The 18366-nt window shown below is 51.0% G+C and overlaps 1 protein-coding gene across 1 annotated transcript in view; it reads right to left on the bottom strand.

Annotated features, from left to right (window-relative positions):
* ENTREP2 (endosomal transmembrane epsin interactor 2) overlaps positions 1-18366 on the bottom strand; it is a gene marked incomplete at both ends in the record, with an annotated part of 360480 nt that overhangs the window by 13949 nt on the left and 328165 nt on the right. The window contains 3 exons of the mRNA XM_082648142.1: positions 4436-4571; positions 5114-5274; positions 14108-14215. Coding sequence (XP_082504268.1) covers positions 4436-4571; positions 5114-5274; positions 14108-14215 — 405 coding nt within the window. The remainder of the gene's footprint in view (positions 1-4435; positions 4572-5113; positions 5275-14107; positions 14216-18366) is intronic.

Consider the following 18366-nt stretch of genomic DNA (forward strand, 5'->3'; position numbering starts at 1 on the left):
CCCAGGTTTACAAAAAGCTGTTATCAGCCATCACGGAAAAGGTGCACTAAGGTTTTCGGCTCGTGTCCCAAGGCAATCTTCGAAGCTACTTCACTTACAGACTTTCAAATGTAAAGGTCATTTCATTCGAAAATATAAATAATAACTTCGAGGACTTGGGGTTGGACACACCTCTGTCACGTCCATTGCCTTTCTCACCACTTCTCGTCCCACCTGCCATATTGCCACCGAAATTCCTAAAGCACTGTTGGGCCACGTCGACCCCAAACGCCCAACTGTTCAAAGGCAGCTCTATAGTGTGGCATCCCAGGTCATGGAATCTGCACCCAAATGATTTCTGTGAACCCCCTTCCTGCCCTTCAAGCCCCCACGAGCCTCCCTGGTTCACACGCCTGGTCCCACGCAAGGTGGCCCAGCTGGTCCTTGCTCTGAAGCCCCAGAGAAGCCCATTCTCTGGTCCCTGTCCTGTGACCACAAGGAAGCGAATCCCATTGGTCTCCCGATCCTATAGCCCGTGGACTGGCGCACAGTCTCACGGGGCCCCCAGAACACACGCTGTCATTCACACAGGGGCATCAACTAGGCAAATTCTCAGCCACTTCCCTGCTGTAGAAAGAAACTCCCTCCCTCCAATCTGGCCCCCAAAGCCACAATCTCAGGCCACGGGAAAGAGAACGCATCGCAACCCAAGTCAGAACGGAACCTGAATGTGGCTGAAACACGCGGGTCAAAACGAACGTGCTGGCTCAAGGGGGGGCTTTTCTTCCCAAATGAAAAATCTGTCCAGATGAGCGGTCTCTGCCGCACACAGACCTGCACAGCCTCTGCTTGCCTTCCAAGGGGGCGGGTGTCCAAACAAGTGCAAATAGGCCATTCATATGCGTTTGTCCTAACAAGGGGGTAATTACCTCCTCCTGGCCAAGGCGGGGGGGTGGGGGGTGGGGGGGGTCCTGCTGTAAGATGGCTGCTCGTGGCTGTCCCGTCGGGGGACTGGGGGAGGGGGGAGCTGGCAGGTGCAGCCTTCCCTCCGTGGGCGGGATGGGATCCTGGACTCCTAGACTCCCTGGGGGGTGTCTGTGGAATTGAAAAGTGCTGTCAGCCCACGGGGTCAGAGAGAATCAGCTGACGAGGTGCAGCTGCCTCCTCGATGCTGGTGGCGGCGGGGGGCGGGGGGGGGTGCCTGTGGCGGCCCATTTATCACAAGTGCTACCAGCCAGGTGGGCAGCCCAGGAAAGGGCGGGGGCCACGTCCTCCCGGGGATAACATTCATGCAGGGGCTTGTAAGCTGGCGGTTTCTGAGCCAACGCAAGCTAATGTGAGACAGGCCTTTGCCCTTCAAAAGTTCCTCCCCAAAATCTTTTGAAAGAAATCTCCATTTAGAGAATTCCCCATTCTTTTGGAAAATGAGGTCACGTGGGTCTTAGAACCAGTATTATCATCCTCTGATATAGTCTATTCTTCAGAAAGAAAAGTAAAATAGTGATAAACACTAGGTGCACGTGTCGGGGGTGCATCAGATGTCACACCCAAACCAGAGGCTGCTTCCCAGCACGCCGGGTCCTTGGAGGCCCTGCGAGGCCGGGAGCATCATGGGGGTTCTCGCCGGCTCCAGCTCCGCCACTCGCCACAGGGTGGCGCACACAGACCCGTGAATCACGCACGGTTCCTCTCTTCTGGACATAGAGTAACAGCTCACAGGGACGAAGGAGAGGCAGGCTGGAGCCTGCAGCTCTGTGAGGGCAAAAGGCAGGGCCGCCGTGCAGAGGGGGAGGCGGCAGGGCTCCTCCCGCCCCCAAGGTGGCTGAGGAGAGTCACACAGCCTTGTGGGCTTCCTGGGGTTTCCAGGCCCCTGGCCGCCCTGCTCGGTGTCCCTGCTGGTTACAGGGCGAGCTGCCCGTCTGCACCTGGTTCAGTCCCCTCCTGCCTTCCAGGGACCTCTCTCCCCTGGCCCTGGGGAGCCGGCTCCGCCCTCCAGCCCTGGCATATCCCCATGGTAACCCCTCCCACTCTATTCCCACCCACCCCCTCTAACTACCTCCTATCCAGCCTCTTCATCGATTTACTCCAGGCCCCAAAGGTGTCCTTGGAGCAGCCGCAGTGGGGACTTTGGTAGCCACGCAGATTCTCAGCAGTCCCCTGACCCTGAACTCCGGAGCCCTGGAGGTGTGCCCGGCCATCTGCATTTGATTGACAAGCCCTCCAGGGAGTCGGGAGGCCCACTGGAGGCTAGAAACAGTGGTCCACACCCTTGCTTCCCCTCCTCACATCCCATCCCCTCCGCTCCCTGAGGCCATCTGATCCTACCATGCCCCCCCCCCCCCGCCCCGCCCCACCCATCCCCAGCAGCGGCTCCTGCCAAAGTCACTGGCAGCCTCTCAAAAGGTGAGCCAGGTGGACAGGGCTCAGTCCTTCACAGCCTCCGGGCAGCATTTGGCCCATGCCTTCCTCCCTGACCACTGGTTTCTGAGTCCAGGCTTTCCGGGACCCCACCCCATGCCCTCTCCTAGGGCCTCAACCTGTCCGGGTCTCCAGGGCTTCCATGACCATCTTTGCAGCGAACCATGATCTCTCTAAGGCCCCGACCTCAGATCCTAGCAGCCGTGGACACTTGCTTGGATGTTCTGATGACCCTGGCACCCAGTGAGGCCCAGCGGGTGGGTCGGCCCCCCACCTCATGCTCACCCCTCCCTCAGAGCCTCTGCAGGAGCTGCTCCGTCCCCAGCAGCATCCCTGCCTCTCCTCCCTGACCTGCGTCCTGCCGCCCACAAGCCGAGGCTTCATCTCCCAGGGTCCCTGGACACACGCAGGGACCAGCATCCCTGCCCAGGGCCCTGCAGCACCCGGGGCTCCACTCAGGGCTCTGACTGTTACCACAACAAGCGGTTTCCGTTGACAATATTGATTTGAACTGTTTTTATCATGAAGAGAAAAATAAACCCACTCCAGGAAGGCAGAATGCTTTGCTCCGCTTTAAAGGGAAAAATTCCAGAGAATTTCAGTTATTATAAGTCTAGAGATGACAGTCATGGTCACACCACTGCCTCCTTCCTCACAGCTCCATGCCTCTGTTTCTCCCGTGGACAGGAAAACAGCCAGGAGTCCCAGCCGAGTCCCTCTGCCGTGGGGGCCTGGAGAGCCTCAGGACCTCTCGGTGGGAGCAGGCCTGGAGGGAGGCCCCGGGGTGTCAGGAGCCTCTGCCTGGGCCAGGGTGGGCTGGGGGGCTGGCCGGGGCTAGGGGCTGCTGAGCAGTCCCTCCCCAGGACCCCGAGGAGAGTCTGTCGAGCCTCGTCCCTTCCCGTCACACAGCCACTGGCCTGCAGGACTCGATCGCCTTGTGGACGGCACTGTCTCTGGTCGCATCCCCTGAACGCTGAGCCCAGCACAGGGGACCCCAGGGCTGATACTCAGGGGGTGGCGGGAACGGATGGGCCCTGCCGCCCGGCCAGCTCACCACGGGCACCTTCTCACAGGGCGACAGTGCGAGGTTGGGGCCTGCACCGCCTCCAGGCGAGGGGCTCCCGGTGGGGACACGTGTCAGGGCAGCTCCGTGGCCGCTGAGACATCACAGCGTGCCCCTGGTGCTCCGGGTCTGTGTGTGTCTCCTCTGACAGATGCGCAGGGCCCAGGAGTGGCTGCAGCCCCGTCCTGGTGCCCCTGCTCCCTTGACGGCTGCCCACCACGCCCCAACCCCTATGGTGCCCTGGGGGACACCCGCATGGCCCTACCACTCCGTCTGCACTTGGGCACCATATGGCCTTTCCCGGTGCTCACAACTCTCTGCCCTGGCTGGTGCCCCTCGATATTCAGCAATGACAATGATGAGGGCGAGGATAATAATACCAAGAAAGGGCACATGGCTTTTGCTGAGTCAGACCCTGCCACGTGCCCAGTCCTGTCCATTACAAACATCCTGTTCCATCCGATGTGCTTGGTACTATTATGACCCCATTTCACAGATGAGGAAACTGAGGCCGCACGTCCCGAATGCCTGCCCGCTGGGATCAGGCACCTCCCTGGCTGTAGCTGCCAGGCCTCTGACAAGACCAGGAATCCAGACGAGCTCTCTCAGGTGTCCGGATGACTTTGACAGTGGCCTGTAGCTGAAACAGCCCAGAGACCCCTGCATACTCAGACCATGGCCCAACCCCACCCCGGGGGGCCTCTGCCCACGGGTCAGAGCCTGGGCCCACTCTTTCTGCACTGTGTCCCCAGCACATCTGAGGGGAGGCAAGGAAAGTCAGCACAGACGTAGGGTTGGAATCCCCGCCTGGCTGCCATCTCTGCAGGATCTGCTCGCTGCACCTGCTGCCTCTGCTCCCCCATGACCGGGCTAAGACGACCAGCGTCCCACAGCTTTGCTGAAAGGCTGAGGGAGACGCCAGCGCAGGCAGCAGGACCGGGAACGGGGAACTGGCCTGTCGGGGTCGGGCCTCACCTGGCTGGTGGGGGTCGGGCCCACCACGGCCTCGTAGGGCGGCGGGAGCTCGGCGGGGTAGAGCAGGCCGGGGCTGTTGATGGTGACGCGGTACAAAGTGCCGAATGGGGAGGAAGCAAAGTCCAGGTGGAGGCCCCTGGAAAGGCAGAACCGCGGAACATCACTCCTTGGGTAAGCAGCCCGGACCCGTCCCGTTTCCCTCAAAGCGATCAGACCGATTCCCCGCCTGGAATTCTCGTGTTCGTGAAATAAAAGCCTCATTCGTTAGGCAGTCCTCACTTTTGTTTTTTGCTGGAAACTGACACTTTCAATAAACTCTATGGCCTTTTCCATGACAATTAAAACCATCGTACAGCTGATTCAATCTTTAACTAAATGTGACATGTTCTATTAAATGACCATAAACCGACAGCAGTATTGTGTTTTGTGAAGAGTGGAACAGGGCTGCTCCTGCCTGGCTGGGTTTCTTCTCTGATGCCCTGCAGTGAGGCCAGCGGAAACGCACGGGGCTCTGAGCCCTCCCACCTCCCCGGGCTCTGCTGTCTGATCCAACAGGCCTTCGTTCGCCTCCCCCTCTGCTCACCTTCCCTGACAAGGAGCACCTCCCCTCCCCCAATGACGGCCTCCCATCCTTGGGCCCCAGCATAGCTCAGGGAGGTGTCCCCAGGGAAGACCCACCTGTGGGCCTCAGTGGTGGGCGTGCAGGTGTACTCCGGGGGATAATAGGGCGGAGGGGGCAGTGGAGGCACAAACTCATCAAAATCCAGGGTCTGGTGGAGGACAGTGCCATGCGGGGTCATGCAGGCTGGGCTGACGGAAGGCGCCCTTTGTGGAAGGAACTGCAAAACAGAGAGGTTCCGAGATCAGGACGGCTGCTGTGGCTCTAACGTTATGACATACGTCTTCGTTATGTCTAACGAAGGGAACTGTGCAGAAGCTTTAATGATGCACTTGGAACTCAGGTACTTAAACCCGTCAGTCAAACCGTGACGGCTAAACACACATTTAAAACGGCAGTTCCGGGAGGATCACCCCCCCCCCCCCTGCTCCGGAGCCTCAGCACGTTTGGTTCCCACGCTGCTACGCAGATGCCTGTCTTCTGAGGCAAAGCACAGTCCGGGAAGTTAGGTTCTGTTCCTGCCACTAAACCTGTCTCCTCTGATGAAGAGCTTGTGGTCAGAGGGGGGCCTGCCGCCCAGGGCTGAAGACAGCACTTCCTGGAGTGAGTTCCTGAGAAAACACCAGACTCTCAGGATGGCCCTCCCACGCCCTCCCCAACCCCTACCGTGAAATAAACTTGGGCAAAGCCACTTTGGTACTCCCTCCTCGGGGCCCTGTCATGTGCATTATGAGTGTGTTCAAGGCCCTGAGAAGGCCTGCACCGAAAAAATCTGTTAAATTGTTTAGCCCATTCATGGAACATTCCTCAAATATTCTGTGATGGGCCCCTTTGGACACACAGTATCCATCACTATTTGGCAGTTCTAGGGAATTCACACACTTTGGAAAAACTCTGCTCTGAGGGAAAAGAATCCTTCATGAGCTCTAGAACATTCTGGGGGGCAGCCTCAAAACTGAGAGGCTGCTTGAGCAATGTGAGGTCACATCACTTAAAATGAAGCTGTCTCTGCCTCATTTTCCATTTTTGTTCTTGGGAGGCACCACCCAATACCTGCTGCTCCTTCCATGGGCCACTGCTCTCCAGAGATGACCTGTGGCGTGGAGGTAGCCGAGGCAGGCTCCAGGTCCAGGGGACACCTCCCCAAGAGTGCCTCCAGCTGTGGACAGACCCCAGGCTACTGGACACTATGCTCTGGGACCTCCCACTGCATGGGGGGGCGGCAAGGGGTGAGTGAGAGCAGGACCCAGAGTCAACTGTCCATGGCCAAGCAAGGACAGTTCCACGAGGAAACAGTGAACTCTCCAAGCTCTGCAGGAACCTGCAGAGATCCACAAAGGGTTAATGTAAAAGATGATATTTGAATGGGCCTGAAAGAGGAAGAGGATTTCAATGAGTAGGCTCACAGAAGGGGCTCCGAGCTCAAGAAGAACAGGTGAGCCAGTGGAAGATGTGTTTACGGAGAGCAAATTTCGGTAAGGCTCTAGAAGTTACTTCCTAATTCTGGGGGCACTGGGGAGCCAGCGAGGGTGCTGGAGCTGGGCAGCAGCTCTACTGAAGCCGTGTGGTAGGAAGTGCCTCGTGGCAGCAGCGGGTGCGGTGGTGGAACATTTCTGGACAAGTACGGGTGAGGTCGCGATTCTGAATACAGTCCAGAGTTATGAAATCAGCAAGCTCTAGACTAATGCAGAACGAAGTGGTGGGGGGCATGTCTAAACGTGTGACACATCAGACTGCACACGTCTAAACGTGTGACACCTGCCTCCTCCACACACAGAGCACGGTCCTTGCCCCTCCAGCTGGTGTGACCCACGGTTTGTATGTTTAGCCGTCTGAGATAGGGGTACATCCATGGCCAAGGGTGGGGTGGACGTGTCTGCCAGCCTTGACTTTGGAAAGCTGCTCGCCCTGCGGCTACTGCAGGAAGCTGAGCAGCCAGCATGAAGCCAAAGGTCCTGGAGGTCTCACGGGGGAAGATTTTGAATTAGCCTTATCAGAAATTAGAAAAATCAATAACATACTCAAGTGTGAAATGAAACAGCCAAAGCGCTTTTCTGTGGAAGATCCAATCCCACCAGGAACGCGAGAGGTGAGGAGGTCCAGGCAATCCTATTAGCAGGTTTAAATGAGTCAATGCAGTCGCACAAGGGAGGCTTTTTAAAGTCTAAACGACCGTCTCCGTTTCTGCCCTAAACTCCAATGGCCTTTCCAGGGGGGGCATTGGCCTATCTTCGTGGAAGCGTGTCAGACTCAGCAGCATTTATCCCGGCTCCTTGGCTTCCACAGCCGGAGGCCCGCGAGTCACACCGACATCTCCCTTGACACCCCTCAATATCTGTCTGACGAGGCAGCGTCTGTATGGGAGCCCAGGGGCACCAGCTCTGGACTCTGCTCTGAGACAGGGGTGTTGAAGGTCTGCACCCTACGGTCCCAGGCTCCCTTGCAGCTGGCGTCCTGTTAGGTTCTGCCAACGGGGACGCGAGGGGGAACCCGGTGAAGAGGCGGCAGGGAGGGGGGTTCCTGTCACTGCTCCTGCCCCTATGTCCTCCAGCTCTAAGGGTGGCAGAGCTTCTGCTGTTGTCTCTGTGTAACCTCCAGGCCCTCCTTGCTCCTCTGCCTTTCACCCCCGGCTAACCAGCTCCCCGCATGAGCTATGTCGAGCTCCTTTTCTCTCCTGGGCCCCGGCCATGGGGTCCATCATGGGGTCTGGTGCCGAGGGCCCAGCAGGTGCTCTATAAGCATCCACTCCACAGGTGAACACCCGCCTCCTCACTGCCACCTCCCGGTAGCCCCCAGGTTATCTCCTCCTTGCAGAAGCATCTAAATCATCTCTCTGCCTTGGTCTTCTTCCTCCTGTTCTGCTTTAAAAAGCTTTGTTTAGGGGCTTCCCTGGTGGTGCAGTGGTTAAGATTCCATGTTCCCAGTGCAGGGGGCCCGGGTTTGATCCTTGCTCAGGGAACTAGATCCCACATGCATGCCGCAACTAAGAGTTCGCATGCCACAACTAAGGAGCCCACGAGCCGCAACTAAGACCCAGCACAACCAAGCAAATAAATAAATTAATTAAATAATATTTTTTTTAAAAAGCTACGTTTAATCCAATGTGATGAGGTCACTCCCTTTAAAAACTCTTTTACGAGACCTCTGCTCCCTGAATCCCCACCTAGTTTCCAGCTTCTTTACCCACTAACCCGCTGATGCCCCAAATTCCTCCATCTGCCATTGGAACCAACCCCAAGTACCAAACTCAGGCTGTTCTCTCCCCCCAGATCCCGCCTCCTCTCACCCAGCAACCTCCTGGTCATCCTTCAGGACCCACAGAAATGCTTGCTGCCCACCCGCACCCTCCTCAGCCCCTCATCTGCAGGGCGATGGCCAGGCGCAGAGCCAAGCCTGCATCTGGGCGCGCTGGGAGGAAACGCGTCCTGAAGCATCCCTTCTTTCCCAGGGGGTTGTGCTTGCCCTGGGCCACCTGTAAGAGCCCTGGTTGGTCCGTGTGGTGACAAAGGTACACCTGTGCCTGGTGAGCGAAGTGAGGTTGGTACCTGGTTGAGGTGTTCACACACCTGGCATGGGCATCATCGCCCAACCCTCGTCATCCATAAAAGAGGAGTTTGCATTTTAGACCCTGCCGGGGAGAAGCCCATCCTCAGGGGTTTGTTCCGGGAGGTAGGACCCATCTTAGGCACGTGCTATCCTTGGGAGAAAGAGCAGGATTATTGCCACAGTAAAAGTTTTCTGAATGGACCTCTTGCTGGTGAGCTGGAGCTCTCCCCCTGTGCTCTGGACCCTGGAGTGATGCCCGTCCCGGTCACCCGGCTGCTCTCTGGTCCTGCTACCCTTGGAGGAGCAGGGCTGCCTCCTCAAACAGGTTCAGACCAGTTTTAGTTACTACTGTAATTTGCAATGAAATTAAGAATGCAGATGGGAAAACTTGCTTGTTCCGTGAAAACCGAGTTGAAGGCTTTAGAAAGACTCGATAGCTAAGCAGGAATTGCTGCTAAGGTAGGTCCCGGCCAGGCAGTCACAACAGGGTGGAGGAGAATCGTAAAATATCCAATCCAAAGGAACTAAATTTGGAAATCATGGAGGCTGCGAGTTCCATGAACTTGATGCAGTAAACACAACCTGATACACCAAAGAGACCCATAATCAAAGAGAAGATCATGGCCCCAAACCAAGACTGGGGGACAAATGCTCATTTGCATGTTTAAAGCCAAAATAAGACGTTCATGGTATGTATCATTTTTATGACTGTCTGCTGTGGCTGGCTTTTTAGGTCAAGCAGACACCCATTACTGGTCCTGATCTGAGAGGGTTAAGTAGCACCTATGACTCAGAGACCTTCCTGCTGAACCCAGACCTCAAGGAAGGTCACTGTGGGTCAGAGGAGGGCCGGCCTCAGTGGGGAGAACTGGAGAGGGGAAGATACAGGTGAACTTGAGTGATCTGCGGGTTCCCAGGGGGCACTACATCCCTCCCTGTCCGGCCAGCACCCATTCCGAGCTCCGTGGGCAAGCCCACAGTAGCGTGTCTGTGACGGCCACGGTACCCTGCCTGCAGCTTCTGCAGCAGCTCTGCTCTACAAGGTGTAGGATGAGTGGAAAACATAGATGACTGTAATAAAAGATGAAGTTAACCAGTGTGTGCGAAATGGAGATGCAGGTAATAGCAGACCACGTCCCCGAGGCTACATGGTTGGCAAGAAAGTAAGTGGGGACGAGAATAGTTTCATGGAAAACTGAGATTACACTTAGGAAATAAAACTAAAGATACGAGATTATAGACACTTTGGAGGTAAATGCTTTCTCCACTAAACTGTATCAATACACTGAATTTTATCATCAGATGGTCTTTTGCCACTATTTCCAAACACATTAGAGGAATTCAGCTTCATAAAGTCTGACAATAGATGTAACAATTTGCATCTCACGTAGATATGCATTCATTATATGAATTCTCCCCAAACTCTTAATCATCCCCAAATGCTGGTCCACAAAAATAAGAATAAAATTATGGGTTCCTTCCACGTGGGCTAAGGCCTTTGCTATGAGTCGCAGTCTGCTGATGGGTGCCCCGTGGTTCTTCCTGCATAAACTACACCCGTAAGACATTCTCTGACTTTCCAGTTCTGTGTTTTTACAGCAGAGCCTGAACTTCAAGGTACTTGGGAAGCAATGTGTATGCAGACACCCCTTCGATTTTTTTCAGGTTTTATCCCAGCCCCTTAGAGTTGTCTGACCCACTTCTAAACTGACGGCAATATATTTAGTGACCCTCTTTCACTGACTCTTTCCAGAGCACTCAATTTTGTTGTAAGAGACATAACTCTCTTTTTGCACTCATATTTCATTGGCTCACGTAGTACTAGAATATGTACTTAGAGTCCACATACCACTGGCCTAAACTGGTCTGGGGATAGATACAGCTGTCCCTTGGAAAGCTGATGACCCAACTGCTGGGAGCATAAATGGCCCATGGGTGAACCGCAGAGGCTGCGGCGAGTGGGGGTGTGCTGTGGGGAGCAGGAAGCGCATCTCCCAGGTGGGATGGAGAACCGCAGCTGGCTGGCCAGTCACGTCAGCACAGGTTGGTCAAGAGAGTTATACTGGGGCTTCCCTGGTGGCGCAGTGGTTGAGAGTCTGTCTGCCAATGCAGGGGACGTGGGTTCGTGCCCCGGTCCGGGAAGATCCCCCATGCCGTGGAGAGGCTGGGCCCGTGAGCCATGGCCGCTGAGCCTGCGCGTCCAGAGCCTGGGCTCCGCAACAGGAGAGGCCACAACAGTGAGAGACCCGCGTACCGCAAAAAAAAAAAAAAAAAAAAAAAAAGAGAGTTATAACTGTATGTACAAGGAGAACCATTTGCAGAGGCAGAAACAGAACCCAAATCAAAAACAAGTAGCAACTCAGATAGAGAAATGGCCAAATAACTGCCGTGACTTCCATCTCATGGACCACTGCAGATATTCAAACATCTCTCTTTCTGTTGACTTAGCTGGATGGCCATGATTGTTTCAGGTTATAAGATTAAGTTGTAGAGTAACATACGTGGTGTGATCCCATTTTGGCAAAAAGAGAAGGAATAAATGAAGGAAGAAAGGGAAGGAAGGAGAGAAAGATAGAGAAAAGGAGGGAGGGAGGAAAAAAGGAAGATAGACTATGTCCATATGTTTCTATAAGTCCTAAGAAATCAAGAAACAAAGGGAAGATTCACTGCAAATTGTTCTCAGGAGAATGCAGTGGGGGAGGGGAGATGATCAACTTTTTCTTTATATACCTCTATATTTTATTTGTTTCAATGATCCTATGTTACTTTTTTTTTTTTTTTCTTGCGGCACGCGGGCCTCTCACTGTTGCGGCCTCTCCCGTTGTAGAGCACAGGCTCTGGACGCGCAGGCTCAACGGCCATGGCTCATGGGACTTGCTGCTCCGCGGCATGTGGGATCCTCCTAGACCGGGGCACGAACCCGCGTCCCCTGCATCTGCAGGCGGACTCTCAACCACTGCACCACCAGGGAAGCCCCCTATGTTACTTCTTTAATTAAAGAGTTTAACAATATGAAGTAAGAAAACTAAAGTCAACTATATCTCAATAAAGCTGGGGGAGAAAAAGACTTGTAAAAAAATTAAAAAGAGCTTCTGAGCCATCCTCAGGGATAACGTAGCTCCCAGTCCCATCCGTCAGGGCGTAACCATGACCCCCTTGGGCTGTCCCACTTCTCCAAGGACACAGCACGTGTGGGTAGGCTGGCCCAGCCCCTGACCCATGTGGTAACAGCCAACCTCCATGTGGCCACCATGCTTTTTCAAAGCCCATTGACACATTATCTAAGTCATCCTCTCAGTGGCCGTCTGAGGACAGTAGGATGTAAACAGTCTTACTTAGAGCAGAGGAAACTGGGACAAATGGGTGGTGATGTGCCCAAGGTCAGGTGCTGGTCCCACGGGCGCCACAGTCATGGGCTCCCCGGTGGCTCTGCAGGTCAGTGGGGTAACCGGCCTTCTGAGGAGAGTAAAGCTTGGTCTGTTCCACAGTCCGTGGTCACAAAAGGAGAAGAAAACACACCAGCAGCAAACTCATCGATTTCTATTTCCAAGCCAAGGGTCTGAAGTAAACTTACTCACCGAGTATGATACTTAGCCATGAAACAGCCAGGGGTTCTAACGGCAGCTGCTGTAACTGCAGCCATACGTTACATCTGGTTGACAAAGTACATCGAGGACCACTGCCTTTACGGTCACAGCTGCGATGTCCCGATCACAAACCGGGACGTATTCCCTCCACGTATTTAAGAATCAAAATAGATCACATCTGAGTTCTCACCAGATATTTAAACAGGGCCCCTCCTGAGTGAGAAAAATGAGGTTCAGGGAGGTTCGTAGGTAAAAGCCGTGGGACCCCGACCCAGATGTAGCTGACCTCAGACCCAGGATGCCAGGCCGCTCACTTTCTACACAGAGGACTGACAATGACCTGCACATTACGTTTCACCACATACACTATCTTAGCTACGATACGCTTTCTTCTTACTTAGTTGGTAATTTGCATTTTAATTCTGAAAACCTAGGGAATAACAAACCTTCAGCATTTCCAGCCCCGTGGTTCTGTTAGTTTGGCCAAATTGGTGTGATATTTCCAGATCGAGAGTAAAATCTGCTGAGGCGACAGGAGCCCCACAGTACTTAACCTTCCATTACACGACACGCTGGAGAGAATCGCCAGCATGAGGCCTCAGCGAGCAAGGCCTGAGGTTCATCGCTGCTGAAGAACCGCTTAATGAGGTATCTTTCAGAAGACTGCCGCCTCTCGGAAAGGTCGGCCCGGCTGTGACAGCTGTGTGGATGTACACAGGGAGAACGAGGCTGCACACGATCAGAGCCAATGAATTTTTAACGCCTGGGTAATGATGCTCTCTGGCCCTGCACCTTGACGCACGGATGCACTGCCACGGGGTGGGTGAGAAACAACAAATCAAACAGGCTCCTATAAGAAAAACTGGCCTTTTTTTTTCACGAGATGCTTAAAACATTGGGGAGGGGAGGCAGGGCAGGTCTTGGAGGGGCCACGGGGAAGAGGGAGGGCAGGGTTCCTACCCTTAGCATGAACAGCAATGTCTTCCCATCACTTTCCCTTTATTTGCTGACTTTAGTGGTAACGTAGTGAGCAGTGGGCTGTGTTCCACTCACACAAATAACGAAGAGCCGTCATTATTTATTGAGCACGTATTAATAAGTGTGTGACCTCTGCTCTTGGCCTCATCACTCCCATGGGGACCAGCACTTCCTCTTCTCTAAGACCCTGGCCAGAGGTTCTAATGATGGCTGGCCAGTGACCTGTCGCTGGATTTTGAGCTCAGGGTTAATTAGCAAATCTGCAAAGCACAGAGGAGCAGTTTTTCAGTTTGAGAAGAACTCATCTTCTAAACAATCTTCCTTTATTTTTTTTTTATTTTTTGCGGTACGCGGGCCTCTCACTGTTGTGGCCTCTCCCATTGCGGAGCACAGGCTCCGGATGCACAGGCTCAGCAGCCATGGCTCACGGGCCCAGCTGCTCCGCGGCATGTGGGATCTTCCCGGACCGGGGCACAAACCCGTGTCCCCTGCATCGGCAGGCGGACTCTTAACCACTGTGCCACCAGGGAAGCCCCGAATCTTCCTTTATTAAAAGTGAATTCTGAATAGAGGCTTGCTCTGGAGGTGCCGGGCCTAGAGGACATCTCAGGCTACAGGACTGTTGCTAAAATTACTCAGGGACACAAACCAGGGGCTATCTAGAGGCACGTGATGGTAGCTGGACCCTGTCAACAAGGAGCTCCAACAACACCTCAAATAAATACATCAGTGGCAACAAATGTGTGAGTTTTGTCTTCCAGAGGGCAGAATGGAGTGACCTCCAAGGATCTCCAAGTCCCACGCGCTGTCGGGGCTTATTGTCCTTGGGGCTTCTGGATGGAAGCCAGCGGTGCCCATGATACATTGGTCTCAAACTGGCTGGGGAGGAGGGGCTGGAGCCTGCCATTTTGAGTGTGCTGGGGAGGAAGGGGGGCCACTCACCATCTGCAGGACGTCAGCGGAGACCATCTGCATGCAGCACATGGCTGTGGCCAGCGCACACACGATGGTGGACAGGACGTTGAGGGCACACACGCTGAAGAGCAGTTCCTGTGGGAAAAGATGCGGGAGGACGTCAGCGTCATCTTGGCAACGCAGACGGCAGGCTCCTGGGCATTGCCGTCAAGGTCCAGGATGAGGATGTTCAATTGTGGGTTTCTTTTTTCATCATCAAAACTGGCCTTTTATAGACACATTTGTTTATTCTTGGTTTCTACATGGTTGATCAAATTACTCTTAGATACTAAGTGACGTAGTTTACAATTTTGATAATTATTAGGTAGTCACTGTCTAAGAAAATCTTCAAATTGCCAACATTTGAGTAGGTGGGCAATCTTTGTCAATTATAAAGTGTAACTGAAAATTTTGATAAGAATTCCAAGTTTTTTAAACTTCTTTTCTTGAGATTACTGTAGATTCACTTGCAGTTGTAAGAAATCATAGAGAGAGCCTGGATACCCTTCCCTCAGTTTCCCCCATGGTAGCATCTTATAAAACTATAATATGATATCATAACCATGATTGACAATGATACAGTCAAGACAGAGAACGTTTCCATCACCACAAGAATCCACCCTCCCTGCCCGTGTTGCCCTTTTATAGACACACTCACCTCTCTCTCCCTGTTCCCCACTCAATCTCCCTTTCCAGACCCCTGTCAACCACTAGTCTGGTCTCCATTTTTATAATTTTGTCATTTCAAGACTGGTATACAACTGGAATCATAAAGCATGTAACTCTTCAGAACTGGCTATTTTCACTCAGCATAATTCCCTCAAGATTCATCCAAGTTGCTGCATGTATCAATCGTTCATCCCTTTTTATTGCTGAGTTCCGTGTTTGTTCATTCTCCAGCTGATAAATAACTAGGTTGTTTTCAGTCTGGGGCTATTACAAATAAAGCCCAGGAGCATTTGTGCACAGGTCTGTGGGTGAACATGAGTTTTTATTTCGCTGGGATAAATGTCCAAAAGTACAATTGCTGGGTCATACGGTAACTGAATGTTTAGTTTCATAAGAAACTTCCTAATTGTTTTCCAGAGCGGCTGAAACGTTTTACATTCCTACCAGCAATGTATGAACGATCCAGTTTCTCTGCCTCCATGCCAGAATTTGATATCACTATTTTATTTTAGCGATTCTGATAGGTGTGTAATGATATAGCATTGTGGTTTTAATTTTCATTTCCCTCACAGCTAATGATCTTTTCAAGTGCTCATGTGCTATCTGCTCATCCTCGTTGGTAAAGTCTCTGCTCATAACTTTTCCCATTTTCTAGCTGGACTGTTTGCCTTTTTTTCTTTTTTAACTGAGTGTTGAGAGCTCTTTGTGCATTCTAGATTCTAGTCCGTTGTCAGACATGTGGTTTGCAACTATTTTCTCCCCAGTCTGCAACTTATCTTTATCTAGCCCTAGATCGTGGTGATTTTCTCTTTTTTTTTTTCTAAAAGCTTTTATAGTTTTACGTTTTACGTTTAAATCTGTGATTCATTTTCAGTTAATTTTTGAATAAGGTGTGAGGTTTAGATTAAGGTTTATTTTTATGGTTTTCATTTTGATCTCTACATATTCATTGCTAGAATACAGAAATGTGGTTTGTATCAATATTTGTATTTATCTAGTATCCTGTAACCTCGGGATTTTCTTCCATGTTTAATTTCTTCCTTCCCAATTTGTATGCCTTTCATTTCCTTTTCTTGCCTATTAGCACTAGCTAGAATTTCAAGTATCATGAATAAGAATAAGACGAATAAGACGCCGAGATGAGATATCTATGTCTTATGCTCTCAGAGGGTTCACTCATAGCATTTTAACTATCCAAATACGATTCATTCTTCTTTAGATAATTTACTGTCAAATCCATGCCAGAAACAGAAAAAAAAATAACCACGATTCACAAAAATGACCAAACATTTAGAATAATTATATGTCCTTCAATATACACACTCATACGCTACTCATACGATAAATGCAGAAAATACTGTAAATACTCCAAAAATTATTAGGAAAAATGGATCTTTCACCAGAAAGACCATGGTATTAATAAGGTTAGTTTCAATTTTCTAATCAAGGGGTTGACAAATCCTTAAGACGAGGTGGGACGTACTCATTGTATTTCCTCGTTAACATGAATTGTACATGCACTGTGAATGTTTCAAATGATGGTCTAGTCTGGGAGCATGCACAGGTCTTGCTCATGGATACTTGAACCCATGTGTTCTAATCAACAGCATCCTTTAAGAAAGTTCCCCAATCTTCTGTAGGCTGCTGTGACTACAGAAGGCTTTGCCCAACCCCCTTCCTCAGAACCTGCTCATTTGTTCTCAAGACTACCTGTAAGATAGCCAGAAAGGGTGTGATTATGATAACATTACAGAGGACAAAGTTAACCTACCATGCAAATGTGAATACAGAGAACAGAGTCAGGTTTTGGAGATTTGTTAGGTGGAACTGAAGCAAGTCTCAGCTTAGGGCTAATTATTCTCCACTCCTGAGGTCAGAGTGTTCTGAGAACCCTGAACAAACGTGGGAAGAGTTGCTACTCCCAAATCTGAGTACTGGACACTGTAACCTCTATTCCTTTTCTCAGACTCAAATAGTTTCTTCATGTGCATCGGCTAATCAGCATTCAACTGAATACTCCAGGGGGCCCCTCTGAAGATCCCAGGGTTCTCTCCCCTCCAGTATTCTGTCCTCGGTCTCCCTCAGACCCTCAGCTCTGTCAGCTCAACTCAGGGAGTCTGCAGGGATCCCCCTGAGTTCCCCATCCTGCACTGTCCCCTGGAGACTCTCCCCTCATCGGCTGACCATATTTCAAGGATCACTGTCCTTCACTGTCTGATGTTCAATGTCTTCGTATTTTGTCAGGTTTTTGTTGCTGTTCTTGTTTCAGGTGGGCGTTTAAATCCAGTCCCTGTAACTCTGTCTTGACCAGAAGCTCTTCGTGGCTCTTAGGCTCATCTAAGTATCCTCTGTAACATTCTTAGGGCCACCTCAAGTGTCCTCTACGAAGTTGCTAAAGACGGAGTAGGATGGGAGCTCAACTGTGGGAAACGGCAGGCACAGATGGGGTTGGGAAGAGGCTACGGTGTTTGGATTTTATTTTGTAGGCAATGGGATACTTCTGAAGATGTTTATGTTGGGAAAGAGATAACGCAACCTGTTTTCACAAATGATAGAGAGACCTTTTGCAGAACCTGGGACATAGTTGGTGCTGACCGTTGAAGTGAATGCCCTTCTGAAAGTAACATTAATTTTGAATATAGTCTCATTTGCAACCAAGTAAAACTACTAACAAAAAATAAACACAAATCATAACCTTTTGTTTGAATAAGCGTCATGAGGCAAACACTGCTTTATGTCTCACGGAGCATATTCACTGGAATCACACACCAAAAAGACTTCTTTTCTTCTTCTTCTAGCTGTTTAAATGCATGGCTTTTTGCTAGATGACTACACACCTGGAATTGTGTCTATGTGTTTCTTCAGAATTCTCTTTCTGGCTTAAATAGTGCCTTTACCTCTGCCCTTGGATGGGCAAGCACTGAAATCCAAGCTCTATAAAATCTCTTTACAAGGTCATTCAAAATGGCAAGCGTGAGGACAAGGTGGGTCTTGCATAGTGTATCCTGAGTTTTGCTGCTGGTCACTCTGCATACTTCCTCGAATACAATTAAGGAAATCATGTCTATAACGAATCAAGTATAAAACAAAAACAAAAGGAGATACTTAGGGAAACCTACGAATGATAAATTCTTTAAAAATTCTCTCCAAGACGAGTAAATTCCGAATATTAACAACACAACAGAGAAAGGTGACAGCCGGGAGAAATTACGCATTAAGAAACATACAAAAGTTAGGATTTTGATTCCCCTGTTTGTTGAAAATATTATTGTCCAGAGGACAAAGGGTCTTATATTCATTACTATTAGCTAATTCACCAGTTTTTTTTTTAACATGTTTTTTTGTTTCTTTGAATAAAAAGGAGATTCCAGAGGAGACTGTTATCAGGCAAGGTATAATGAAGGAAGATGAGGAAAGGCTCATAGCGTAAAAAATAAGCGATGAAACCTATGGCTAACAATAACTGTACATGTGTTATAATTACAAGGGATGGGGTTGGGCTTTATCAGAATTATCCTCTGGAAGCTTCCCAATTACTTGACACAGTAATCACTATCTTAGGGAGTCTTTCATGGCAA

The sequence above is a fragment of the Grampus griseus genome, assembly GCF_964374135.1.
Source record: "Grampus griseus genome assembly, chromosome: 2".
In the NCBI taxonomy this organism is placed as follows: domain Eukaryota; kingdom Metazoa; phylum Chordata; class Mammalia; order Artiodactyla; family Delphinidae; genus Grampus; species Grampus griseus.